This window comes from Motacilla alba, chromosome 9 (genome assembly GCF_015832195.1).
Source record: "Motacilla alba alba isolate MOTALB_02 chromosome 9, Motacilla_alba_V1.0_pri, whole genome shotgun sequence".
Lineage (NCBI taxonomy): Eukaryota > Metazoa > Chordata > Aves > Passeriformes > Motacillidae > Motacilla > Motacilla alba.
The window spans coordinates 9,717,066-9,743,991 of NC_052024.1; the positions used below are offsets into that span (position 1 = coordinate 9,717,066).

At 41.2% G+C, this 26,926-nt stretch overlaps 1 protein-coding gene and 1 long non-coding RNA gene across 2 annotated transcripts in view; one reads left to right on the plus strand and one right to left on the minus strand.

Moving 5' to 3' along the window:
* Window positions 1–524: 524 nt before the first annotated feature.
* Window positions 525–26,926, minus strand: part of COL4A4 (collagen type IV alpha 4 chain) — a 64,602-nt gene continuing 38,200 nt past the window's right edge. The window contains exons 27-48 of the mRNA XM_038146041.1: window positions 25,973–26,077; window positions 25,356–25,574; window positions 24,623–24,784; window positions 23,809–23,979; window positions 22,516–22,659; window positions 22,044–22,151; window positions 21,618–21,796; window positions 20,474–20,537; window positions 19,887–19,961; window positions 19,648–19,755; window positions 19,223–19,330; window positions 15,293–15,364; window positions 14,375–14,503; window positions 12,468–12,575; window positions 11,776–11,931; window positions 11,040–11,138; window positions 10,725–10,733; window positions 9,145–9,276; window positions 7,031–7,147; window positions 6,127–6,315; window positions 4,049–4,335; window positions 525–3,441 (exon numbers count right to left, since the gene is read on the minus strand). Of these exons, the coding sequence (XP_038001969.1) occupies window positions 3,178–3,441; window positions 4,049–4,335; window positions 6,127–6,315; window positions 7,031–7,147; window positions 9,145–9,276; window positions 10,725–10,733; window positions 11,040–11,138; window positions 11,776–11,931; window positions 12,468–12,575; window positions 14,375–14,503; window positions 15,293–15,364; window positions 19,223–19,330; window positions 19,648–19,755; window positions 19,887–19,961; window positions 20,474–20,537; window positions 21,618–21,796; window positions 22,044–22,151; window positions 22,516–22,659; window positions 23,809–23,979; window positions 24,623–24,784; window positions 25,356–25,574; window positions 25,973–26,077 (3,005 nt within the window). The 3' untranslated portion in view covers window positions 525–3,177. The remainder of the gene's footprint in view (window positions 3,442–4,048; window positions 4,336–6,126; window positions 6,316–7,030; window positions 7,148–9,144; window positions 9,277–10,724; window positions 10,734–11,039; window positions 11,139–11,775; window positions 11,932–12,467; window positions 12,576–14,374; window positions 14,504–15,292; window positions 15,365–19,222; window positions 19,331–19,647; window positions 19,756–19,886; window positions 19,962–20,473; window positions 20,538–21,617; window positions 21,797–22,043; window positions 22,152–22,515; window positions 22,660–23,808; window positions 23,980–24,622; window positions 24,785–25,355; window positions 25,575–25,972; window positions 26,078–26,926) is intronic.
* LOC119704590 overlaps window positions 3,414–26,926 on the plus strand; it is a 38,962-nt gene continuing 15,449 nt past the window's right edge. The window contains exons 1-2 of the long non-coding RNA XR_005258006.1: window positions 3,414–3,486; window positions 6,164–6,326. This is a non-coding gene — a long non-coding RNA (uncharacterized LOC119704590). The remainder of the gene's footprint in view (window positions 3,487–6,163; window positions 6,327–26,926) is intronic.

Below are 26,926 nucleotides of genomic sequence, written 5' to 3' on the forward strand. Positions count from 1 at the left end.
TTCCTTCCACTTGTTATCCTCTAGAAATCCTGATGCACAGGGATGTGAGGGACAGGAATCTGCCACCTGCCCTGAGGATTTGCCTTGAGTTAGAACCAGGACCTTCCCTATGTCCTAGCCATGGTTTGCCGGGGTGATAGGCAAGCAAATTTCATTAGAAAACACTTGAATGGAGTTTAATTCCAGGGCAGTTCACCCCAAATGGCTCCAATTTCAGTGACCTCCAAGTGCAGCCAGCATAATTTTCTGTGTTGCTCTTAATATCCTGCCTGCTGTTGAGGATAAAATTCACTTCTTGACTGGGCCTGCACAAGATCCAAACTCTGGAATGCCATAGTAAGGGTAATTTGGACTTCAAGGGCCAGCACAAGGCCATTGCTTTTAGGGTGTTTTTACTCTTAACAGTTTCAGCTATGCCTTTTCACACTTAATTTCATAAATAGGTTCCCTATGAATAATTTACCAATTATTTTTCTCCTTTTAGTCACTGGAGAAATGATTGCAAAGTTAAAGCATCTCCTGCTTTATACTTTGATTTGTTTTACTTGCTGTGTAATATTAAGCAATTTATCTGCAATTTAATTTTGAATTAGTACAATATTTCTCAAAAATGCCTTATGGAGTTAGCTGTGCATGGAACAGGAATTTACACACTTATGAAATATCTGACCTATCAGTAGTAGCTTAAAAATACATTTCCTATATATGTTCTTACAGACCGTAGTAAAATGGAACTGGCACAGTTGCAAAAACTCTGGATCAAAATGATACAAAAATATGAGGGTTTGTGTGGTGTTTTTAGAGCAAACAAAAGAGCAACATGGTAAAATGCTGTGAAATACCCTATTTAAATTATTGGTGAGGCTTTTTGTTGATGTTTTAAAGATTTTTTTGGTGCATTTGTTCAAGGTAGGTGAAGACAGATGCAATTGCAAAACCCCTTTTTATTCCCTTGTTTTCATCTTGTCCCTGTGACCCAGTCTGCAGTCACACAGTATATAAGATATTGAGTGTTGTTTACCTCAGTGCAGTCCATGCCAAAAGCCCCACTTTGCTTTCCAGGAAAGCCCCAGCCCCTCTCCAGAGTTTGTCACCTGAAAAGAGGCTGCAGATGAGTGACAGGAGCTAGTGAGCGCTGTCAGGTGAGGCTCCTAAACGAGACCTCAGTGTGGAATCAGCTAAATCCCCTCAGGAAATGGGGCCGTCCCCTGAGCCACTGGGGGTTTGTTCTGTGACTGTGAGCAGCAGCTGCAGCTCCCAGCCCCCTGGGGCTTTAGCTGAGGCCTTTTTGGGAGCACAGCTTGCACACCTTGGGGAACGGGTGGCCTAAGCGCTGGTGCTCCTTGCCACCCAGTGCCAAGACTTTGGGGTTTCTGTCAGACTGGAGAGCTGCTCGGTCCTGCTTGTAGGATGCTGCCTGAATCAGGAGGGGATGAGATTTCTGCATACAGGTCATGGCAGGGATTGGCCCCTGCTCCAGTGTCAGATCTGCCAGGTGCAGTCGGGATCACCCGGCAGTGACCCGAGGTGTGCTCTGTCCCAGCGGGCACAGGTCCAGAGAGGAATGTTCCCTGGCACAGGTGGGAATGGCACCAGGAGGGCTCCTGACCCTTGCCCAGCTGAAGGGGTCAGTTGACCACCGTGTAAGCACAGCACATCAGAGAGCACATTTGGTTGGTTGTGTCAGGAGGAAGTTGCACAGTCAGATGTATTTACACTCGACTGGACTTATCCTCTGACTGTTTTATTTTCCTCTGGCTGAGTTTGGAATGTCTGTCTTTCCTGCTCTTTGAGTTTGTGTATCCAGCTTTTAAATTGGCAGATCAGCCTGTTGTACTCGTGATGGCTTCGGAGGGACTTTGCTTTGAATTAGGACCCTCGGATGAGGATTCAGTTTCCTTGACAATCCTTTTGCTGGGGGCACCTCAGTGAACACAAATTGAAATGAAAAGTGCTGGAAAAAGCATTTGATTCCATTCTAGTAAAATGTAGCTTATTTAAGTGGTAAAAAGAGGCATTTGTGGCCCTTCTGCACATGATGGATTCTCCACTTGCAATCTGTGTTTTCATATGTTTCCCCATGATATAGAGCCATCGAATAGTTCTGGTTTACAGATGAATGAAGGAGGTACAAATGTGTTTTCATTTTTTCAAAAGGTGATTAGTGCTTTAAGATATGAACATTTTTACAATCAGTGCTTTAAAAAATAACAAGGATCTTCAGAGCTGTCATTCTATAAGGATCTTAATGGTGACAGTTCTTTTTTTCCCTGGTGTATTTACAAAGATGCAAAAAATGAACGCAGTTTATTGTCCTAACACTTCTTCATCACTCAGATAAGTTCACCCATTTTATCACCATGTCACTGTTTCTTTTCAAATAATATTAGAAATTGCTTTGTTTCTTTGGAAACTTGGATTAGAGTTTAATAATTTAATGTAACTGCTCTTAGAAATTAATTGTAAATATAAATACAGGTTTTTAAGGATTTGTTGTCTCGGCTAATTTTATTTTCTTTCATAATCTCCTGTTAAATGGATTTGCAGCTTTTTGTTGCTTATGAAAGCCCAATTAACAGTTCTTTCAGAGTCTGTTCAGTACTGCAGTGGTAAAAGACTTTGATCTTCATTGTTTTTATTAATAGATTATTTTTTAACAATTACATTTTTCCCCTCCCTCAGAAACAGCAAGTGCAAAGTTTCTTTAGCTTGGGAAATTCAGCTACAGGGCTTTGACATTTATATGTTCGCACATTTCTATTGATATGGATAAATATTTATAATATGCCATGTAAATGCACATATTCTTCCTGCTGTAAATGCCATTTTTGACAGGAAATCCATTCTCTTGCACAACAGATATGGTGTCCTTGGTCTTCCTAGCTTGACTAAATCCTCCAAGCTCACCTTGTTCCCTGTACTTTGCAGCAGTGGACTCCAATAGGGACAGAGTTTTGTTTTTTCTTAATTATTTTACACGGGGTTTTACTGCCTGTGGATGTGTGTGCATGGGTGGACGAGGCTCAGCACATCCTTCATATTTGTCTCATTTTTCCATTCCAACAAAGAACAGTGCTGCACACATTGACACAGGTTGAAACACGAGCTGCTGTTTAAACCTTTAGCGTGTTGCTCATCCTCCCACAAGCCTCTCTCTGCCTGCTTTTGGTTTGCTTCTTAGCCATGCTTCAGGCATACCTGGCATCTACTGATTTTTTTCCTCTGCTCTTGTCCTTCTTTAAGAGTCCCTGACAGGGGGGCTGATGCAAACTGCAGCTCAGGCATCACGGTGGTCAGCCAGAAACTGTATTCATTAGCAAAGAACTGACACGTTCCCCGCTGGCCCTGGCACTCGATGAATGGTGCTGATCTGAAGTCTTCCAGGCAGCTTCCGGGTGACATAAGGGACTGTCCACCACCCTGGTCACCAGATCCAGTGTGCTGGAAAGAACAAAGAGACAACTTGGTAACTGTGCATGAAAATAGGTAAATGATGTTCGTCTGTCTTTTTGCCTACTTGCTTTTAACTGTGCTGTTTTCTGTAATCTTATATTGGAGTAAGATTCTCTTGCTGGAGAAAATTTTAATTTCCTCTGTAATGAAGTAATCTTAAAGTCTAGAGCCAGCTCACTTAACTTTCAGGTATTTATGAAACTGAAGGAAGGAGTAGTCTGGGTTGATTCAGAATGATGCCATTATCCAAACTGCTACAAATGCTAACTTGAGGATGGCATTAAAAAGACCTGTAGCTCTAATTCTGAAAATTGTGTCTTTGTACATGAAAACCCCACTGTTTGTTATAGACAAGGAGGCAAAACCTTTGTAATTTTAAGAAATGCATATCTGAAGTCTCTGAGTACAGTATCTGTAGCTACAGCCAGGTAGAAATTTGGAACAAACCTCTGTCTTGTTTCTTGTGAATTTTCCTCTTTAATGTTTGCTAGACATTGAAAAATTGACTTTTCACAGCTAAAAATCCTTGAACCTTTAGAATACAAAAGCTGGATGAAAGAAACATATCTATACAATCACGCACCCACTTTCTTACCATCAAAAATGAGTATCCTATCCAAAGGCTCCTCCAGTTGGGTGGGCAGGGGGGAATGGACTGGTCCTGGCTGTGCAGTGCCACGGCCTGTGCAGGGGCCTGGCACACGGCACACCTGCTGATGTAGGGCTGGATCTCCTCCTCGGACAGCGGCGCCGTGGGCAGCGGCGCGGCGCTGGACAGCCAGTAGGACTTGTCGTTGCGGCTGGCATAGTAACACACCTGGTTGATGTTGCAGTAGGCAAAGGGCATGGTACTAAACACAGGCAGGCAGGACCCTGCCAGACCTGAAAATAACAGCAAGCGGTGCCAATTATTTCACTTCCCAGGTCAGTTAAAAATCGTATTCTGGCCGATGTTGCTACGAAACTACGGATTTTAGCAGGACTTAGGTAATCCACAGATGTTAAACCTCCCAAGCCCTTTACCAAAATGTCTACATGAAAAACAGAGACCTATTACCAGTAAGTATCTTCCTTTGACCAGTAATATTTAATTGTGTCAATCTGATATTTAAACATGATGTAGTTTGTCACCATGAGAAACAGTTATGATAACAAATTTCTTAGCTGTGCCAACACTGAAAAATAAATTAGGCAAGAGGTGGCGGCTGGTTTAAAAGGAGATCAGCTATTTACAAACTCATTAGGAGCACTGAGAAACCAAATGACAATGCTGATAAATAGAAACATTTTTGTGAAGTGTGACAAGCCGTTGCTAGCAGTCTATTAAGCTGCAATCTCAGCAGCTATCCTCCTGCCTTCCAGAAAGTTTTCACAGAGTCCCAAAGTGAAATGAAAGGATTGACGGATTTTGCAGAGCCAATCCTGCAAAATTCTCATCAGGCAGACATCAGTGGGAACCAAGAAGTGATCAGTGCAATACTTCTATGGTGAACTTCTTCCAGAACTGAATTTAGAACACTTTCATGATGGCCCATTGAGTTAGCAGTAATCACTGCAAGAAGTTCTGCCTTGAACTTGATGTGTGAAGTGTTATTTCTGTAATGCCCCCAAACCCAAACACCTTCATTAAAGACATGTGGCATTTCTGTACAGAAGCTAGTTTTGTTTATCACTGATAATATTCCATTCCAGTACTAATGAAGGATCTGGAGCAGCCTGAGTAGGAAAAATGCCTGCAAAATCACACAGGAGACAAGGATTCTGTTTTCTTTGAATCTTATTTTCACGGCTGTTATGAGGCATTCTGTTAGCAACTGGCTCTCCTGGGAAATGCCAAACACACAATAGTGAAAACATTCTAAAACATCACTGCTGTTCTAAAAATAGCTCTTTTTATTGCTCTTTAAAACACTTCTTTTTTGTTCAGCTTATTAGGTCCTTGATCTTTCCTCCTCAGAGACTTCTCTGACTCTTGTATAACAAGTCAACAAGAATTTAGGAAACTTTTTCTGTGCAAATTGCCACCAATCAGTTCCTCAGGCTGCAAGTCAGGCAGCTTATTTAGACATGTAATTTTAGTCAGAATTGTATAAGACAGGGAAGAAGTGACCCAAGGCACCAAAAGGAGCTGTCTCTGGAAAGAATTTGGCTTTGGCTTTTCCAAAAAATATTAGCTTCTGCCTCTGAAAAGCTTTACACAGGATTCTGCTGTACACATGATGCATAATTTACTTGTAAAGCTTACTTATACTGCCCAACTGTACTTACCCAACTTAACCAGCTCTTTCCCAAGCTGTGTCTACAGTAAAAAAGGAGCAGATCCTCCAGAGAGTTATTTCAGAGTGGCCAAATAAGATTTCTGACCTAGGAAAATCTCTCCTGTGACTTCAAAGACACCCTAAAATGAGTTGGGATAAGTGAAATAAACCCCTCATCTCCCCAACTTCAAGTCAAAATTACTTAAAAATACTTTTGCATTCAGTTGCAGAGCAGCAGAAAGCCATTTTAAATGGGTGACAATAGGGCAGCATAACCAAATTCATCATCACTGTAAATTAGCATAGAAAATAAGTAGCTGACAGTTCTATAGCTTGCTCCATGTGACTTGTCTTTCCTTGTGTAGATAACACCACATTATTCTTTAGCTGGAGAGTGATTATGTACAATACATACCAAGATCTTGATTATGGGCTTTCTCTTGTCCTTCCAGGTACAGCAGACTATAGCCAGTCCATAGCTTTGGCATCCCCTGTGGGCAGAGTGGTTCTCTGTCTGACTGACTGTGAAGGACAAGCAAGAATCCACTTGCAGATCTAATGTGGGGGCCTGGTTGTCCTGGGACACCAGTCTGGCCAGGTGGACCTTGGAGAAAGGTAAAAGAAATTTACTTGTATAAAATACAAAGTTCACACCTGCTGTGTGTAAATGTTCAATAAGTTCCCAACTGAATATAATACAACTTCAAGGCTGTCATGGGCAATAAAGATACAAGCAGACTTCTGCAATCCTTCTTCTGGGAGAGAAATGAACTAGTTTGCCGCTGAATGCTTGGCACTTGGCTTTTCTATTGTGCCTCTGTCTTGTGCTGTATGGATTAAGAAATGAACTGAAGTGGGCAATGATTTCCCAGACTTACCCACTAAGATAAACAGAATGTTTGGACTGAATTTGAATCCTTGCAGTAACAGTCGATGCCCCTTGCTCACATATGTATTAAACCCTTTATTTATTAGAGAGCAGTCACAGGTAAAATACAACTTTAATTACTGCCAGACACTTGCCCCATTAGCTCTGGCTCAGAGGTGCATGCCTATTGATATATTCTGTCTGAGCATGGGTGCTTAATTGCCTTTTTGCTTAATAATGGATGCTGAGATAAATTTTCTTCTAACGGGTCTTGTTATGAAATCATTCACAAATGTCACTGTCAGTGCTTGAACTGAGAAGGGGCAAGACATGTCATGGAATCTCAGGCTAGAGGTGGATGTTTCCATGTGGGAATTGGGGGAGCAGAGAGAAAACTGAGTCCGTGCATCATCTCACACATCTCCCCCCCACAGTCATGCTCCATTCTTACCTTGTGGCCCAGCATATCCTTGCTCTCCTCGGCTCCCTTGGTCACCTGGTGGTCCAGGTGCCCCAGGTAACCCATCTTGACCTGGCAGACCATATGATCCTTCTTCACCTTTCATGCCTAGATAAATACAAAGTATGTGCTATTCCTTCATAGGGCTGCATTTAAGGTTCTGCTTTGTCCAAACACAAAGGGCCAGTCAGCAAAATGGACACCAGGACAGGGAGGTGCAGAACTGCTTCTGCTGGGAATTCTCTTCACCACTTATTCACCCTGAGACCACAGCATGACTGAGGAACAGCAGCTCCTGACAAGGTTTTCCATCCTCTCCAGAGAGCTTGTATGATTTACAGTTGAAATCAAAGCACTCCCCAACAAACATCATCATGCAAACCTTGTGCAGAACTGCCATCATGATCTGCACCATGGAATGAGCTGTAACTCCTCCTGAGGCAAGCCAAGCTGCCAGCTTTGAGAACCCCATTCAGCAAAGTCTTAGAACACATAGTGAACTCCCTTTGAAGTAAGGGATGTATTGGAGTACTTAGAGAACAGGGAGGGACTGCAGACATTTTTAGGCTCCTGATGGCCTCACCTTTTTGTATTTCTCACTTTACACATTAGGGGGGAAGGTGTGGCTGTGACAGTAAAAGATACTCATGTAGTGTGCAGATAATAATGGGACTGTTCACTGGCTACAAAAAACATAATCTGAATTGAACAGAGTAACACTTATCAGGAATTGTTGCACTTAGAAGCGGTTTTCCCCTTTTGACAAAAACCAGTTTTCAGATGAGGGTGTTTCTCTAGCTCCCACCACAGTTGTTTCTCAGTAATGGTGTTTCATTCCTTGCAGACTTTGCTACGTAACCTGCAGACTGAATAATTCAAGGTTGTCTCACAGCATTCAAACTTCCCCTTATTACTTTTTACTAAGAAAGTCTGAACCAGTAAAAAAAAATAATTAACAGCTTTTCTATGTTGGTTGCAGAGTTATTCTTCCAAAGCATAAGCACATTGAGGGGTTTTAATAAAATCCATTGCTTTTGCCAGTAAAACTTCCAGTTTGCCTTCCAAGCCAGGAAAAAACTGGATCCTCCTATCTTAATGAAGGGAAAAGCATTACTATTTCTTTATTTCTTTTATAAAACCAGTGCAAATATGTGTATCACTGTATCACCTGGTTTTACAGAAACCCTTAATGATTTATATAATGGAAACACAGCTGTGTAACCCCAGAAACCCCTTTTAGCTGGCAAATCAACTAAGATAGCTAAAACTGGAGTGTTAACTGAAAACTGCATCATTTCCTCTCATGATGGGAATGACTGCTGCAGGGAATCCCCTGGGAGACAATCATGGGTTTTTTTTTTCTCTGGACCCAGAGCAGCCAACACAACAAACTGGTTTCCCAAGTAGGAAATACCTAAAAACCACACAAGGGATTCCACCATCTAAACTGCAGACACTCTGCAATACAGCCTATGCTGTGTTTCTATGAAGACGGCCTCTCTTTTGGGATCACCAGTACCAGGATCACCCTTGTTTTCTTTTCATGTGTCAGAAGTACATTTCAGTCCTTCATCACTTCCTTTTAAGATCTCTTTGGTCAGTTTTCTTTGGTGGTAACCTTTTCATGTTCTAACAGATAAAGACCTCTATTGTAGCCACTTCTCTGACTTCAGTGTCCTTTTAGGACTTTGGTTAGCAGAGATTTGGGGTTCATTATTGCTAGATTTTAAAGCATGTACATTTTAAACATTCTCCAAATAGGTCTAAACCACAGGGATGGTTTGAGGCATTGCTTTATAACTTGGTGGGGAAAAAGGAAAAATACCACTTGATGAACTTTTTTCTCAACAGATTCTTACGTTTTTGCCCTGCCTGGCCTAGGAAATGGGAATATAGTGCAGGCAGGCTCAAGCAGCCTGGTTCAGCTACATTTAACCATCATCCTCAGCATTAAACAGCCTACTGTGTGTTTCTGGAGACTGTTAGTAAGTGTTTAAGGAGAAGAGAGAGGGTAAAACACAGAGAAGTAACTGTGACACACTGACCCTTTTCAGCTTGTTGTCTAAATGGCTGAGAATATCCAAGCTTTCAAAATATGAGCTTACCTTGGGGTCCAGGGTGGCCTATTGGCCCTGGTAATCCTGCAGAGCCGTCCTCTCCTCTTGGCCCTGCTTCCCCAGGAGGCCCTGGGATTGTAGGACATGAATCATCCACCTTCCCTGGTTCACCAGGGTCACCTGGAATATGTAAAGGGAAAGTGAATTGCAAGACTGGCTAATAGCTCCTATGCAAAAAGTCAACATAAATGGTAGCTGACTTGGGTTTTCAAGAGTATACTTTAAGTATTTTAAAATCTTGAATTATTGAGTCCTACTCTTACAAGTTTTGCTCATAGTCTTTTAACACACTATTACCAGTGTGGCCTGCCAGTGTTAGCAAGGGTATGTTAGCTGGTCTGTGATCTTTGCCCAGGTGGGCAAGAAGGTCAGTGGCATCCTGGGCTGTGGCCAGCAGGACCAGGGCAGTGACCGTTCCCCTGTGCTCGGCACTGGTGAGGCTGCACCTTGAATCTTGTATTCAGTTTTGGGCTCCTCACTACCAGAAAGACATTGAGGTGCTGGAGTGTGTCCAGAGAGAGGCAGTGGAGCTGGGAGGGGTCTGGAGCACAAATCTGCTGAGGAGCACCTGAGGGAACTGAGGCTATTTAGTCTGGAGGAGGGTCAGGAGGGACCTTACTGCACTATTACAGTTACTTGAAAGGAGCTTGTGGAGAGTCTCTTCTGCCAAGTAACTAGAGGAAATGGCCTTACGTTTCATGAAGGGAGACTTATATTGGATATTAGGAAATATGTCTTTATGGGAAGGGCTGGAACAGGCTGCCCAGGGAAGTGGTGGTGTCACTAACTCTGGAGGCATTAAAAGATGTGTAGATGTGGCACTTGGGGACATGGTGTAGGGGTGGCCTTGGCAGTGCTGGGTTAATGGTGAGATTTGATATGTTGAAAGTCTTTTCCAGCTTAAACAATTCAATGATTCTACATTTCACGTATTTGGTATACAGCTTCAGTCTTAATGTGCTCCAAACTGATTTGAGTTAAAGCCTAAAGTCTACCGACCCAGCTTCAGTGCAAACACCTTAGCACATGGAAAATTTTGCAGTATTTTGCCTATTTTGTTTCTGTAAAACCATCAATAGGCAGGCCAAAAAGGCTAGCCCATAACATCCATTTTAAGTAATTATAACACATAATGATGATGATAATAATAATAATAATAATAATAGTTACATTATATATATTGAAAGTTACTGGCAGCTTTTGCCTGTTTGCATTTTGGATCAACATTTAGTCAGATGGAAAGTTCAGTGTTTGTAGTAATCCAGTGTTAGGATTCAAACTTTTGCTATGATTTTGGTTAGGAAGTCTCTTGTGTGAAAACCAAAAAAACCCAAGAACTAGAAACAAATGTTTCACAAGTCTAATTGACATCCTATCATGAGAGTTCTCAGCAGAGCTTTCTCATGACATTGGTGCTGTTTATGTGAAATATGTATTAGAACTATCCTGCTAGCAGTACCTACTATTCCTAGAAACCACACCAAGGATGCCTTCTAATAAGAGCTGAATGTTTCTATATATAAGGGAGCTCCCATGAAAAGAACAATAACCAAAAGACATGAACTTACCTATGAAACCTGAAGGATTTGAAAAATGGAAAGCAGATTGTGGCCACGGAGGTGCAGGTGGAAGCAAGTTTCAGGCATGTGAATTAGAGTAAAGAATGGAATGAGAACTGAAATCACTTACATGAGGTGACATTAGAAACAAATAGTTCAGAAATTTTTAATCAAATGAGAAATTATTTAAGTTGGCAACTGCAGGGGTCTTTTTTCTGAGATTGTTTAAATTATTTGCATGCAAGTTAACATTAGTATGATTATATATGAATTGAAGGATCACAGTTACAGTTGAATGACACTAAGCAACAGGTTCATAAGTACCTGTGGGACCTCTGGGACCAGGTCTTCCTGGAAACCCTTGGTCTCCTGGTTGTCCTAAAGCACCAGGTGGACCCTGTGGGCCATGGACCCCCATAGGACCTGGAAATAAAACCAAACAAGAATAAAATGTAGTCTAGATGCTTGGGAATCCTCAACTCTGTTGTGCCACACAAAGAAATACACATTTCTTCTTCTTTCTCTGGTCTGCATCTGACTTAAAATTTATGACTTTTCTTTTTGTAGAGATTGGAAGTGATTGGTGTAGTTGGGATTTCTCTACAGTGTGTGAAAGAAGCAGAGTATCTAACTAAGAAGTAGTAGTGTAGATTTCTGTTTTCAAACGAAAGAATCTGTTGAAAGATGCAAACTATTGATATGGGGCAGATATGAGACTGTTAGTTCAAACTCATCTGCATTTTCCATCGTTTCTCAAGACCCCTGAAGAGGGGTTCGTGGTTTGCTTATCTGGCAAACTCAAATGTTTTACTGCCTTATTCTCAGAGTGGCAGAGGTGTCTTCCAACAAGCTGTTGTGAAGCAGTGCATGTGAATCTGTCTCTATGCTCACCTTCTACCCCAACCCCATCGTGTCTGTAGGTAACCAGGAAGAGCTGTGGAACGTCCAGCCTCCACCCCTTCTGCCCTCTCCATCTCCAGTGGCCAACCCCGGGCACAAGGCTCAGTCACAGGGGCTGGGAATAAGTGCACACAGAACTTAAAAACATCTCTGACCGTACCCTTTGGGCCTTGTCTTCCTTGGCTCCCTGGAGGGCCTCTGGCTCCCTGCTGTCCTCGTGGCCCAGGATTACCTGGTGCCCCTCGAACGCCACCATCACCGGGATCTCCTCGCACAAAGACCGTCTCTCCAGGAGGACCAGGATTCCCAGGATCACCTATGGAAAAGAACTTTATTCTTAATGTATGCACAAAGTACAAACATCTAAAAGTAGCCATGTTCTGCTGGTGGTTTTTTGTTTGTTTGTTTTTTTTTTTTTTACTCTAGAATGTTTGTTTTTTGTTTTTTGGGGTTTTTTTTCCTCTAAGATGTAGAACAGCCCTTGCATATTTCTGGAAATACTAGTGTTAGCCTTCGTCCAGGGAAGACAATGACAGGAATAGTTCCCAAAGTTATTTAGCTCCTGTGCAAGCACAGGAGGCAGCAAGTTACTGGTACATTCATTGAAACACTGTTTCTTTGCATTTATATCTTACAGCTTTATTACTGTGTTGCTTAATCTGGAGATCTGCATTTTGCCCTTGGTTGGTTATCTACCTAGTGTTCACTACTCTGTGTATTCACTGAGGCAGTGATGGGTTTCTTTATTCCCTATGCATGTCTATACATTGTTCCACAGACAGTAACTCTGTTATTCCTAGTAGTCACGGGGTTTTTTTACATGATAAAAGTTGGTATTTTTAGTTTCAATACCTCTGATGCCATCTAAACCAGGTAATCCTTGATCACCTGGAGGACCAGGGGAGGCACTATCAGGAGATCTTCCCATAGGTCCAGTGGGTCCAACAGGTCCTCTTCTACCTGAGGGATCACATTAAAAAAAAAAAATCTGAGGTTTTTCTTTTTAGACTACAGAAAGAAGTTAGTAAGTAAAAGAATGCTGACATGAGAAGTCACGGAGGTAATGTATGGTCACACTTGTATACCAAACATACCAGTCCCCAGGCTAATGAGGCCATCTTGTCAAAGTGAAAATATTAATTATCTTTTCAAATTTTTAATTCTTCCCATAAAGTCTATGTAACCTGAAGAATACATCATCCCATGTTGGCACATTGCCACGGATAGCCACATTTTCCTGAATTCCAGCAAGGGGAGAAATGGTAACAATGTAATGTGAGTGGGGACTATGAAATTATTCTGCTTCGCGCAGGATAAGTATTCACAGATTGTTCCTAGCAAAAGGGAGATGCACTTATTCCTAAAAACCCCAGTGAACAAGATGAATTTCCTAGCCTTAAATTCTTTTTTTTTTCCTAATCTTTAATCTGGATTTTTCCACAATAAAACATTTATGCCCTTACTTGTGACAGGCAGAATTCTCTGCACAACACTTTTGAACAGTTGCACCTTGTTGACATGTGGGTTGCATTCTGTTGCCTTCTGTTTTCTACAAAAAACCAAATCTAGTTTCTTCAGTCTTGCTTTTGACCCCATCCTTCCATTTACTCCCTGGTGAGTTTTCTCCTATTTGTCAAAGCTGGTCACAACTACCAGAGACCTCACCTATCCTGTGTCAGACAGTGTTACTACATCTCAGAATTAAACCTGCTCTTTTTTCCTCAACAGCACTGTTCTCCTGACTCGTCCAGTTCACAAACTAGTAACCAAACTAAGAAAAATATGATTGTGTCTTCATCTTAGAATAATTCACCTCACCAGATTTCACTTCCTGCTATTTTTCTTCCATGTCTTATGTGACTGTGGCAAGGTCTGGCAGAGTAAAGCCAATGTCACTTCTAATCACAGAGTTGCTGACACTTGGGTGGGCCTCTGGAGACTTCCTAGACTAACCCTGCCCTGAAAGCAGGATCAGCTAGAGCAGGTTGCCTCAGGCTCTGTCCAGCTGGGGTTTGAGTATCTCCAATGACAGACACTTCATAACTTCTCCAGGTAATTGTTCCCATGTTCAATTCCCTTCCCAGGGAAAATAAAACTTTTCCTTATACTCAAGTAGAATGTCCTGTATGTCAATTTGTGCCCATTCCCTCTTGTCCTCTCACTGGATATCACTATGAAGGAACTGTCTCCAGGTCCATCCCATCAGGTATTTACACACATTAATAAACTCCCCCTGGGCCTTCTGTTCTGCAGTCAAAGCAATTCCCTCTCTCCCCCTCTCTGCAGTCTCTTCACTTTCTCAGTGGCCCTTCCTCAAACACTTGCTTTGTCCCATTTCTGTGCAGCTCCTATATCACCAAGCTCTAAAATAACCACTGCAATCTTGTGAAGCAGTTCTATCTTGCAGTTACATCAGAACAGTTGATAGATTCACTATAGTTCTGGGGCTGCCAGATCTTCCGCACTCTTTTTCTTCAGGAATTTCTTCCCACGTGGCAACCCCACCTAGCAGTTCCCTGAGTATATTCAAGTCCATAATTGTCTATTTTCATTCTTTCCTATAACATAAACCAGAAAGTCTGGAGTCTCTGTATCTCTACCCAGGAAACATCAGCATGTTACAACAGAAGTGGTTTTAAGGAACGAATCTTCTGAGTAATGTTCATATTAACCAGAGTAAGAGCCTTTAGAAAAAGAAATTAAGTATGAGCTTAATTTCAACACTGCAGAGCAGCACTTTAGAGAAAACCTTTTCTTACCTGGAAATCCTGGGAATCCCCTTTCTCCAGGGGGGCCTGGAATAGAAATACCAGGCCATCCAGGTTCACCTCTGTCTCCTTTTGGTCCAATTTCTCCTGAGTATCCTGGGGGCCCTGTCTCACTCTGACCTTTATAAGAAAACAATTATGTACATAAAGATTACAGCGAGTACAAATACAGATGTGCAGAACAGAAATACCAGTTGCAGATGTTCCTCCTTGCAAGGGTTGCCTAGTGCTGTTTTTCTGGTTCTCTCTTGGAAGCTGGATAGAGTTTTGTTGAATCTGGCCCTAATTCATCACTTTCAAAGAAAGCAATCTTTTTTGCTTGAACGCTCTTCTTCAGGGGTTATTTTATAGGGTGTCATTATTGTAACTTGAAATGTAAATTGATTGCATGGTTCGAAATTTAATTTTCTATCAGCATATATGTGTAATCTTTAGATAGATTATAGGCATTGGTTTTTAACAGTGCCTCAAAAGCACCTTTTGAAAGTTGTGAATACATCAGCATGAGTGAAATCCACGTTCCTCTTAAGTTTGAGGCACAACTCCCATGGACTTTAAATGGAGCTGAGAATTCACAAGTCTCCTTTTAATTTGTTAGTTTTATCTTTTGCATATTAAAAAAAAAAAAAAGAGACTTGGCTCTCCTGTGAATCATCTGCACTGAACTTTTTAATTTTATAAACAGCCTTGAAACATTCCAACAAAACTATGTGAGTAATGGAAGTTTGAAAGTTTTCCTCACAAATAACTGCAGGTGTGCCATTAAGCATACTTTAGATTCTGTTTGAAAGTTTGGTCTAAGCCTTAATGATATCTTCTGGGCAAGGCAAACATCAGAATAATATGCACCTTTCCTTGCACATTCAGTCATGTAGAAGATTTTCTGTTCCAATTATTTCTCATCTTTACCTGGAGCTCCTGCAGAACCCTTTTGACCTTTTAGTCCATCCAAGCCATCCAGTCCAGGCAGTCCAGGAAGACCTGAGAGGTGTTACACAGGTATGACTGACCAACAATCCTTTAGAGTCACAATTAAAAATCAAGCCTTTTTTTTTATCTGACGACAGATACTGGATGAAGATGGGGTGTTTGCTGAATTCGACTGTTGGCAACTGCAGATGACATCTCATTGCAGTGCAGTCTTTTTGGAAAGGCAAATGTGAAAAGTTTAAAAATTGCAGTCATAATAGAGTTTCACATCAAAGCAAGCAGAAAGCACAACTGTTAATCCTTTAGGTACTTCCATCCTGCAACTAGCAGATTATGGGCTAATCTATAGAGAGCCTTGTGTCTGTGGCTGGAGTGCTACTGCTACATTTGGTTGCTACTCCAAAGTTCACTGTGCTACCGCTTCAATGGCCACTGATGGGAATGCAGACACTACCTAAGATAGCTGTAAAGCTGGAACTTCTTTACAGCTTCTGTTCAAATAGAAATGCAATTTACCCAGCTGCAGCAAAAAGAGGCTTTCCACCTGGCTTCTTTTCTCTGGTCCTGCAGATTTCACACAGAAAACGATGCTTTTTTGCATCACTCTATTACAACAGCTCTTTGAAATGAACAGCACAAAATCTTTGAAGACAACAAATCTATAATTGAAACCTCTGGTGACACGTGGTAGTGTATAGAGCAGCTCTGTCACTAGTGATGTTCACTACTAGCACTGGCTGTTTGTGGTAGTCAGACATAACTTTTGCTTTGTAACTTGTGCTTCTTTGAAAATTGTTAAAACACAATAAATAAAACAATAGAAGGCACTTTTTAATCTTTTTTTAAGAAAGCTGAACTAATCTAAGGTTGTGTTTTATATTTGCAGTCGAGGCTAAAAAATATCTCCATGTCATCAGTGCTTTTTAGTTCCTTGGTTGTATAGATAAACCATCAAACGTGAGAACCCTTCCTCAGTGCAGACAGCAGTCTGTCACCTGGGGATAGCAACAGGCCTGGCAAAACTGATGGGTCACTTGTGACAGCTTTCAAAGAGGTTTCGGAGACAGGAACAGACTTGGGATGCCTCTTGCTCCAGAGAGGGACACCGATCACCAAGGAGCTGAATGATACTGTCAGTGCCTGTTCCTGTCTCTGTTCCACTTCTGCTGCTCACCTCTGCCTCCTTTCCTTCCCCATGAATTCCTCTCCCTGCTCTGCAGGATTCCCAGTCCACTTGCAGTGGGTTTTCCCCACAAGTCTGAATTATCTCTGGCTCCTTCCTGCACAGATGTAGGTTCTCTGTTGGGTGCCTGTGCTCATCCCAGCATGTCCTGCAGCTCACCGATTTGCCATGTATCCAGAGCAGGCATCTTGGGAGAATTAATTGCTCCACTTAAGCACATAAGAATGGATATATTTTTAAAGTTTATAAACTGGTCAAGTTTGGCAAGGACAAATTGCTGTAGGAACAGCAACACAAATACCTTTCATCACCGGCTTCACCTGCCAAATTGAAGTGTCCCTAGTTCACAGATGGGTCATCTGAGAATGAAAAATCAAAAAAAGCCCTAGACTTCTCTAGCAGACACACCAAAAATTATTATCACATAGCTTTGTTCTCAGAAACTGTAGAATTATTTCAGTTTAAATTTAATGAAGGCTGAATTGCAAAATATAAATCCAGTGTGTAAGAAACACCAGTCTGGAAAAATTTTAAATCCAGAAAATTTTTTGAAAACCTGCAAAACATTGATAATATACTCTCTGTGTAATCCACTATATGGGATACTAGTAATCCGACCTGTAATACCTTCTATTACCTTAATTAACTGTTCTTTAACTTTTCATGACATTCTAACTTTCATTCCTGCTTTCTGTAGCCTTCCTGTTCTTTGGACATGTTCCCATTTTAAAATTTATGTAAGAGTTGCTTTTGGGGAATTTAACAGTGGTATTTAAAAATTATTAAGAACTCCTAACTAATTTTGGCCCCCAGGTCACCATTTAAAACTTTTTTTGATCTTTGGCTCATTCTGGCAAGATTGATGGCTTGGTTTTACTTGCTTTCCAGGGAATTTCTGACACATTTGCCAACAATCCATTATAATATCAGCACTTGTACTTCTAGATTTTTGGATTGCTATGGTCCCATATTTCTAGGTGCAGCTGAATTGGCTGACCTGAGCATGAACCACTGTTTTTGTGTTGTACAGCCCAATTCAGCTCCTACTCACACAAGTCCTCCTGGTGATGGTCTGAGTATTACTTGCTCCATCAAGGATTACTCACACAAGGAAAGCTTGCCAGGCTAAGCCCTTAACCAGTAAAACAACTCTAATAAAGAAAATAGGGTTATGCTTTAATAGATGATGTTTAACTTTTTTTTTTTTTTAATTTAGAAGTTCTTTAAAATCTAAAAGTTCAGGCACAAGACCTTTAATGTAACTGAGAACCAATGAGACTAACGAGTCCATTTACTTAGCTATGAATTATCCATTTCATTTCTAATGCTTGCACCAGCACTTATTGAAAACAGCACCAAGATCTATATATCCAGTTGAATTGGAATACAAATACCAGTCAGTTTTCATTACTGGGTGTAGTTTCAAAGGCATTAACCTTCTTTTCAGCTATGCTGGCAATACATAGAATCCTCAGCATAGAAGGCAACTTGGTCTCTAATGAATTGTCATTTGGGACTGAACTTTTCCCTCTGCAGGATGTATTCCTGTGCAGGACTTGGGATAACTTATGCACAATATAGTAAAAAGCGTCTTATGGCAAGAAGGAAAGAGCCCATCAATTATGAAGAAGTTGCAGCAGAAGAATGCTTTTTTTTCTTTTTTGACCCCTTGCAGACATCCCTGCCACTGCAGATCTCTGCCTTTGTTACAGCAAATATTGCTTGCAACACTGAACTGTTCCCTTGCACATTATGTACCAGCAGGGAATCTGTCATGACAGTTTAAATCAGCACTGCTTATTTACTGCAAGCAATCATAAATTGTTTCCATTTTTCATTTGGATTTTCAGTAATTTGTAAGAAAACTTCTCAATTTGTCCTTAAGCTGAATTTGAAAAAGTGGATCTATTGTCCTCTCTAACCATTTTCTATAGCCCCAAGTGTAACTTTACTGTGGTTTCTGTGGATGGGTCACTAATCTTCTTCCTGTTTGGGAACTGGTTATGAGGCACTCTATAACTGACACAGGATACAGAGCTGATAACTTTCTTTATGGATTATTAATAACTTACAATTTCAACTCTAAACATAGTAAAAGTTAATAATGTTCTCCAACAAAAACATTTGTATCGATGAACTGACATTCAATCTAAACACAACAGTCATTGCAAGAAATGTAAATCAGGATTTGGAGGAAACGCTTCTATGCTAAATACTCCAAAAATCAGACAAGCAACAAGAAAACCAACAATAAAACACAATTCAAGTTATCACAATTTGTTAAAACAAATTTGAAAAACAAAGCTGTCATAGCAGCCTGCTGGGTTTACAGAGTAACAGTGGCACTCCATGGTGAAAATGTAGAACACAGTATAACTGAAGTGAAAGTGAAACAACTGAACTCCTGCAAACACCTTTTTCTTTCTTAAAATTTGCTATTGGTTACATCAGATAAGCCAGACTCTGTTTCTACCTTCTTCCTCACTCATTTTAGATTGTAGCCCAATTTTCCAAAGTAGAATTTCTGTTACTTATCAAAGGTATTGGGAACTGGTCTAAGTCTAAGCAGTTTAAGAGACCCCAGAGTCCAAATCACAGTCACAGTTAGCCTTTTCCATTTTCACTACAGAAAGAGTATTTATGTCTGGTACTGTCACATTACCACTAGAACGGCACTGTATATACTGTTTACCTTTTCTTTTATTCTTATATTCTTATATTCTTACCTTTTCTGCCTTGGGATCCAGGTAACCCTTGCAGTCCTGGAGGTCCCAAAATTCCAGGTTTCCCTTTTTCTCCAGGTTCTCCTGGCAATCCTTGAGGACCTGTAGCTCCTGAGAGTGAAAGAAACCCCTGTGAATATGTAATTCTGTTAAACTGTTGATTTTTTTGTTCCCCCATGCTATGCAGCACACAGCTGTGTTAACAGCAGTACCTGCAAGTGTTTGGGGATGCAGGAAGAATTGATGGGTCTTGCTCTCTGAGACTGAGCAGACAATTGCTGCTATAGGTACAGAAAAAACTTTATTTCCCCCCTTCATATGATCTTTGATTTCTCCAGCCTCCTCACAGAGATGCCTCAAGTGCCTTGTCCTGTTCCATATATCTTTTGAGCTATGCCATGGCTCTATTTTTTAAACTTTGGCATTACCTGGTAATCCAGGTGGTCCCGGATATCCAGGGTCACCCTTGGAACCTGGTCTTCCAGGCTCTCCTTGGATACCCGGTAAACCCTTCTCCCCTGGAAATCCACGGAGTCCTTAAAGGAAAAAAAAAAAAAGCAATTGCTACAGAATGGCTCAAAATGCACAGGGAGCAGAGCTCCCTCTAACAAAACTTAGAAAAAATTAATTTTTACATCCAATTTTGTCTTCAATCAAAGAGAGGTACCTGGCAATCCTGGATCTCCCAGAGGCCCTTTCTGACCACGTGTACCAAGCAGAGGAGTTGGGTCACCTCTCTTGCCTGTTGAGGTACAATGAATTCCATTTTATACAAGCATCCTTTCCATCCCCAAAAACAAAGCTGCACACTTGTGCAAGATCAAGAAAGTCATTAATAGATATAAACAGCTACAGAAGGGGCTAAGAGAACACAAAATGAGAATTGCTTTGGCACATGCAAATTAGGACAGTTCAGTTTGATTGCATTTTCTCTTATTTGATTTGACAAATTTTCCATATCCATAAGCATGGATTTGTATGTAGTTTTGATGGAATTTTTAGGTTCTATGAAATCTGACATGACTTTATCTTCTAAATTAGCAGTACTTACTTTTAAAGGAACAAGCTGTTAAAGAATATACTGAAATGCAACTTTTGCCTTCAGGTAGGTAAGACTTGTTTCTAATTACATCCATGTTTAATGGGAAAACAGGACAGAAGTGAAAATAATTTTCTAGTGAGTCTTCACCATCTATTACACATATATCCTAACAATATTGCTCTTTTCACAGCATGTCTGTATAAACTCATTACCTTTACATCCTTTGGAGCCAGTCAGTCCTGGATATCCAGGGTTTCCTGGTAAGCCAAGATCACCCTGTTTTAAAAAAAGAAAAAAAAAAAACAAAATAAAAATGTTTGACATAGGATATGTGTAGCAGGAATGATCTGCAGGAGCTTTTGGTTCTCTTAGCAAAACTATATCTTAAGCTCAACAAAAAAAAAAAAAAATCTTGTCTTTCTTACATGTCTAACACTGACCAACATCAAGAAATAGGTTAGACTTGCTAATAGTTTTGAATTTGTGCTTTTATAGCTTATTCTCATTCTTGGCTCAAACAGCTTAATTTCCTCACAGATGGCTTGAATAATTTGATTTAAAAGGTACCATAAAATATATATCCAATATTATTGTATGTTACTCAAAATTTACTATAAACATTAACCAGAAATATTGTGATGTCACATTAAAGATTACCCTATTTTTCTTTTTGAAAAATGACCTTTAATCAGGAAAGAAATTTAATTAAACAAGCTAAGCAAAAGTATTTCCCTTTACCAAGAAAATAACTGCATTTTCCTTCATATAATATCACTGTCTACCTATCCAGCATACAAGAAGTGAAGAATTATACCTCGCATGAAATGTTTGTGTGGTTTTGTGTATTTGTTCTTGAGCAACACTGCTTGCCTGGGTTCTGCTTGGGGCAAAGATGACTTGCTTTGTCTTGTCTGTTGCCTTGATCACTTCACACAGCAGGATATGAAGAAGCAGCTACATATTTACTGCATAATTGTGCTGCTGCTATGTTATGATCTTTGTGGTAAGTGGTTTGTCAATATCCTCTTAAGAATAATGTTAAAAACTTGATTGTGCATCTGGTTTTTGCCCCCCTATCTAGTGTAGTGGAGCCTGGACTTCAACCACGTGGCAAAGCACTACCTCAGAACAGGCAGCTAGGAGAAGTCCTTTCCTAACTCCCACCACAGTTCCTGCTAAAACATAACCAAGGCACAGAGGTGTTTCATTAGGGAATTTACAGCTCCTACTACACTGGCTGTCTCTTCTCAGAGGGAACATCTAATGGGTGAGTACAGTACAAGCACCCTTCATCATATTTCTTAGAGGCAGGAGATAACTGCAAAGTCCAGGATACTTCACTACCACTCTGTTTACCTGGTCACCTGGTTCTCCTTGAAAACCTGTAATTCCTTGAAGGCCCTTTGGTCCAGGCAAACCCCGTGATCCTGGAAACCCCATCACTCCAGTGTCACCTTGGTCACCTGGTAGTCCTGGAACACCATTCTTTCCTGGAAATCCTCGTGTGCCTCTGAAACCAGTATTGCCTTTTTCACCTGAAGTTGATTGCAGAACAAGATAATGACCAATCAAGTCAAGCCAGTGTTTGACACCGATTTTCAATATGGCAATGCTTTCATTCTTGGTGTATTGCCTTAGTGATAACCCAAAGAAACTATACAGCCAGTTTAGGAATCTGTAAACATGGCTGGATGTTACTGCAGCCCTGAGAACACACTGTGAAAACCACCAGTGATTTATGTCAGAGGAATGTGTGTGTATGCAGGGCTTTTATGAACTTACCTCTTTCACCTCTCAATCCATGCTCCCCAGGAAGCCCTGGGTCCCCCCTTTGTCCCTTCTCAAGACGGAGGTTAACGCAGCCGCTGTCTCCTGGAGGCCCCCTTTCACCTTGGAAGTAACATACGCAATGAAAATATATCCCCACAGGTGACATGTCCTGAAAATCAGTTTGAGTGGTGACTTTCCTAATAGAGAAAGCCTTCCAATACTAATGTGGTTCTCAGTTTTCTCAGCAGGCTCACTGCTGACAGAATTTGCAATCCTTCCCTAGCTTTTTTTTTTAATTCAGTCATAACCCAGGTGATATTAAATCAGAAGAATTAGGAAGATTGTGAAATTATGAAAGACAGCAATTTTGAGCTGCCTGTGATTGCGTCTTGAACTATAAAAATTAAACAGATTCTTAACACACTAGTAACAAAATTAAACATAGCAGCAATATAACTACAGAGTGAAGTGGATTTTTACAAACCTTTTATTCCCATATCTCCACATTCTCCACTAGGCCCAGGTAGACCTATTTTTCCTTCTTCACCTTTTACACCAAAGATTCCCATTGGGCCTTGTACTCCTGGGAGTCCTGGGAATCCCTGAGGTCCTTGAATGCCTTTGCTTCCTGGTAATATGAAATGCTTTATTTACATGTTAAGTCCGCTCATACTGCTGCTGTCATATTCTGAGGAATAGTATAAAGCAAACCCAGAATGTTTAGAAGGACCTCCTAGGAAATCAGCAGAACTAGAGAACCATTAGTTGGAGCATGGCTTCATGCCAAGATCAAACTTCCCTTGAAACCCTGATTCTACTGAAGCAAATTGCCTCTCCCTTCCTGCAGTCAGCCCCTGAAGATTTAGGCTATCCTTACTCCTAAAGCAGTTATCCCAAACACACCACCAGATCTTGCATGTGGCTACTGGATTATGGGGGCTTTGTTCTGCCCCCTGTGCCTGCCCTCCAGCTCCAGAGGCTGATACCCAAAGAACAGTTGGGCTTGCCATTAAAGACTGAGGCAAAGAAGGCATTAAGTACCTCAGCCTTTTCTCATCCTTTGCCACTATATTTTGCCCCCTCCCATCCAATAAATGATGGAGATTCTCCTTACTCTTCCTTTTGGTGCTAATGTGGTTATAGAAGCATTTTTATTGTATTTTACAGCAGTAGTCAGATTGAGTTCTGATTGCACTTTGGGCCTTTTGATTTTCTCCCTATAACCCTAAGACACCCTTGTCCTCATGAGTTGCCTGTCCCTTCTTCCAAACTTCACACACTCTCCCTTTTTTCTTGAGTTCAGCTAAAGCTCTGTTCAGCCCAGCTGCTCATCTTCCTCACTGGCTCGTCTTTCAGCACATGGGATGGCCTGTTCCCATGCCTTAAAAATTTCCTTCTTGAAGAATATTCAATCTTCCTGGACTCATTTGCCCCTCAGGACTGCCACCCAAGGGATTCTGTTAACCCTAAACATATTCCTCTTATTACAGCATATTACAACCTATAAATAATCCACATAAATATGTCAGTGTTGTAAAACAACTAAAGCACCAGGATGCACCAAGATGTTTCAAACTATATTCATCCCTTTGTTTTTATCACATGTGAAAGAACAAAGGATGGTTCTATGGTTACTGACTCTACCCTGCTGCAGTCTTATCCTTGAAGCTGGAAAGGGAGGTGGGTGCAAAGTACTTGCTAATCTTAACAGCAATAAAAAGGGCTCCTTCTACAAGAGAACTTATGGGTGAGGTGGTCTGCAGGATATTCAACATACCTGTTTCTCCTGGGAAGCCAATGGGTCCTTTATCGCCTGGAAGTCCTGGGGGACCTCGTGAGCCTGGAGGGCCTGGGAGACCTCGTGAGCCCAGAGAGCCTTTGAGACCTTTGATTCCAGGGGGCCCAGCCAGGCCCCTGTCTCCCCTCTGACCTTTAAAGCCTGGTAAGCCTGAGAAAGACAGCTTTAATCTATGTATGTAAATGCAGACAGAAGTTATACAATTGCATATAAAAAGCAGAAAGTGATAGATTTGGTATAAATTTGAAGATCATCAAACATGGCAAAACAAGTTGAAACCTTTCTTTAACTATGCTGGAATCCTCGCCCTGCCTAGATTTTTCAATCTGAATGTTTGTTTTCTTGGATTTCTTTAGTGACAGACAATAGAAGAGCACTGTGAAAAATCCCTACTAATTTGTAAATACTTTCCATAGATGCGTCTCCTAGCTCTTCCTAAATAACACTTCCATTGAAGAATAAGGAAGATAAAAACATCACAGCAGTGACAGGAGCTCAGTTAAGTTACTTCGGACAACAGATAAGAGACAACTCTTTGTTTATTACTTATAGTGAACTCACTGTGATTTGGCCAGTTAAGGAACAGCATGGGAAAGGAAGCTGGGATACACCTGAGATGCACAGTTTACATTCCCAGTTTAAAGAACTGTGCAAAACATAATGTACACCCCCAGTAATGAGCAGCCCCCATGGCAACATTTGTCATGCCAGCCACAAAAATCATGTGATGAAATCTGGCAGAAAATATGTGCAAAGCTTAGAGCTGTGAGGCAAGCTGCTGGCTGTTGTGTACCTTGAGGTCCTGGCAGGCCCATGACACCTCTGAGTCCAGGTGGTCCTGGTAAGCCTGGGACACATGGTGAGCCAGGGAAGCCCGGACAGCCTGGTGCTCCTACATCACCTTCTGGGCCTCTAAAACCTTTGGCACCTGGAAATCCTGGGGTACCAGGTTGTCCTGGAAAAAATAAATTGTTAGTTTCATTACTCACTGTCCCTCAAAATTCCTAGTTTTAATTTTGAAATGTACATGTTAGGTTACTATAGTATCTTATTTGTCCTCTAGTTTTTTGCATAGTTTGTGAAAAGTGATGCTTTTCTGCAATTTAGAATTGGCTGTTGTGGAGAATTTTTTCCTTTAAGGAACAAATACAAATTCCACCCTTATCTATAGGTACAGAGGAGAGTTTCTGATCTGTAGGAGCAGAATGGGAGTAGCTCACTGGCCTGCACCAGGTGTACAGCACTGGCTCAGTTCTGTAGGTGTTCCCTGCACTGAAGGATGGGTGCATCTGCTTAGGGCCAGGCAAAGGGAACACCTGCAAAAGGAAACAGCAATATCCTCTATGGGGTGGGAAGGACGTGGTCACTGCAGCAAACAGCAAAATGTAAATGTAAAAACAGGGAGTACTGTTAACAGTCACCATTATGGATCTGAGTGAGAAGAAGTTTTCTCTGAACCAGGAGCACCTTTGCTCAGATTTTGTCCTTTGAACATGTAGAAGTGTTTCACAGAAGTTGGCCCATACCTTGAAGTCCAGGAACGCCTGGATTACCCCTCGCTCCCTGTGCACCAGGGGGTCCTGGCAGTCCCCTGTTGCCTGGGATTCCTGGAGGGCCATATGTGGTGTCACCTGGAAGACCTTTCTGACCATCTGTGCCACGTGGACCTGGAAGGCCATTTTTGCCATCTATTGTAGATCCTTTTTCACCTTCATCACCAGGATCACCAGCTGTGCCTCGAAAGCCTGTTGATATAAATTTTAAATTCAAATAGAGCTTAATCCAAGAGTTGTTCAGGGTTTTTTGTTTTGTTTCTCACACCTGCCCCCCCTCCCCAAATGTGGAATATTGTAGTCCGAATTTAGCTAGATTTAAATTGTCATCTTGCAAAGAAAAATAACATCATAAATTAAATTTCATGTTTCTTATTTATAGCTAATGGTACATGAGGATTGAAGGAGGTAATTCCTGTGGGAAGTGACAGAGGTTTTCTTTGGGGCAGCATCTGTCTTGAGTACTGTCACTCTTGCTCTCTGGACACTGAACTATTCATTTCAATTCAATTCTACTTTACCCTACCCTACCTTTCCCTGCATTACAACTTGACCAGCAGCTCTCCCAAACTATGAGGAGCACAATTCACCTTCTGGCCCAGGGATTCCTGCTCCTGGTCTTCCTCGATGGCCTTTTTGCCCATCAAAGCCATTTGGTCCAGGATGCCCAGGGAGTCCTTTTAAACCCTTTTGTCCTGGAAATCAAAATGAAATACATAAAAAGGCAGTCAGAGCACTAAAATGTGTGATCTAAGGATTTTATCTTTATTCCACACAAATTCATATACCTTGAAAACAAGCTGATTTCATCTGCTTCTATCACTTTGGGCAAGAGCCCCTGCCCAAGTCATAAACAAATGCATGGTTGCTGTTTTTCTAAATGAGCACGCTCCCTATTCCATTAACAGCAGATTGCAAATCACTAGTGTCAATTAGGAAAAAAGTATTTCCTACAACATTTTATTGTTACAGGCCATGAACAGTATTAACCTAGTGAATGACAGGTGTCAGCTCAAGTTCTTATACTTTCCTCTGCTATATCCTGCTTCTGGAATGGTGCAGATGAGCTCAGTACACTCATGTCTGTGTAAATTTTTGCTCCCACCCACAACACTGATGTCAGGGAGCTGTGTAACACCATATTACACAGCTTGAAAATCCACTCTCTCCATTTCTTCTAATTTGCTTGGATATTTCAAATGTCTCGGAGGCGATCACAAGCAACACTTTTCCAGTTCCTGGGAGAATTCTTTGAGTTTAAATTGAGTAAGTTGAAGTAATGATTTTAGGGCTCAATTGCAAGTTGCCATGAGCAATACAGTTTTAGGAATTACAGACTTGCAGCAGATCTTTGCCTTGCTCATCTCTTTCTCCTGGTATGGAGATGTACATACTCTAGGCCTTACCCAGCTCCAGCCATATTTTACAGAATCTCTCATGCATTTTCATTGAGGCAGGACAGAGTTTGAAGCTGCCTTGATTTAATTATTTCCATGGAGGCTGCCTGCACACCTTCTGATGGTGCAAATGGCAGCTGTCTGGCC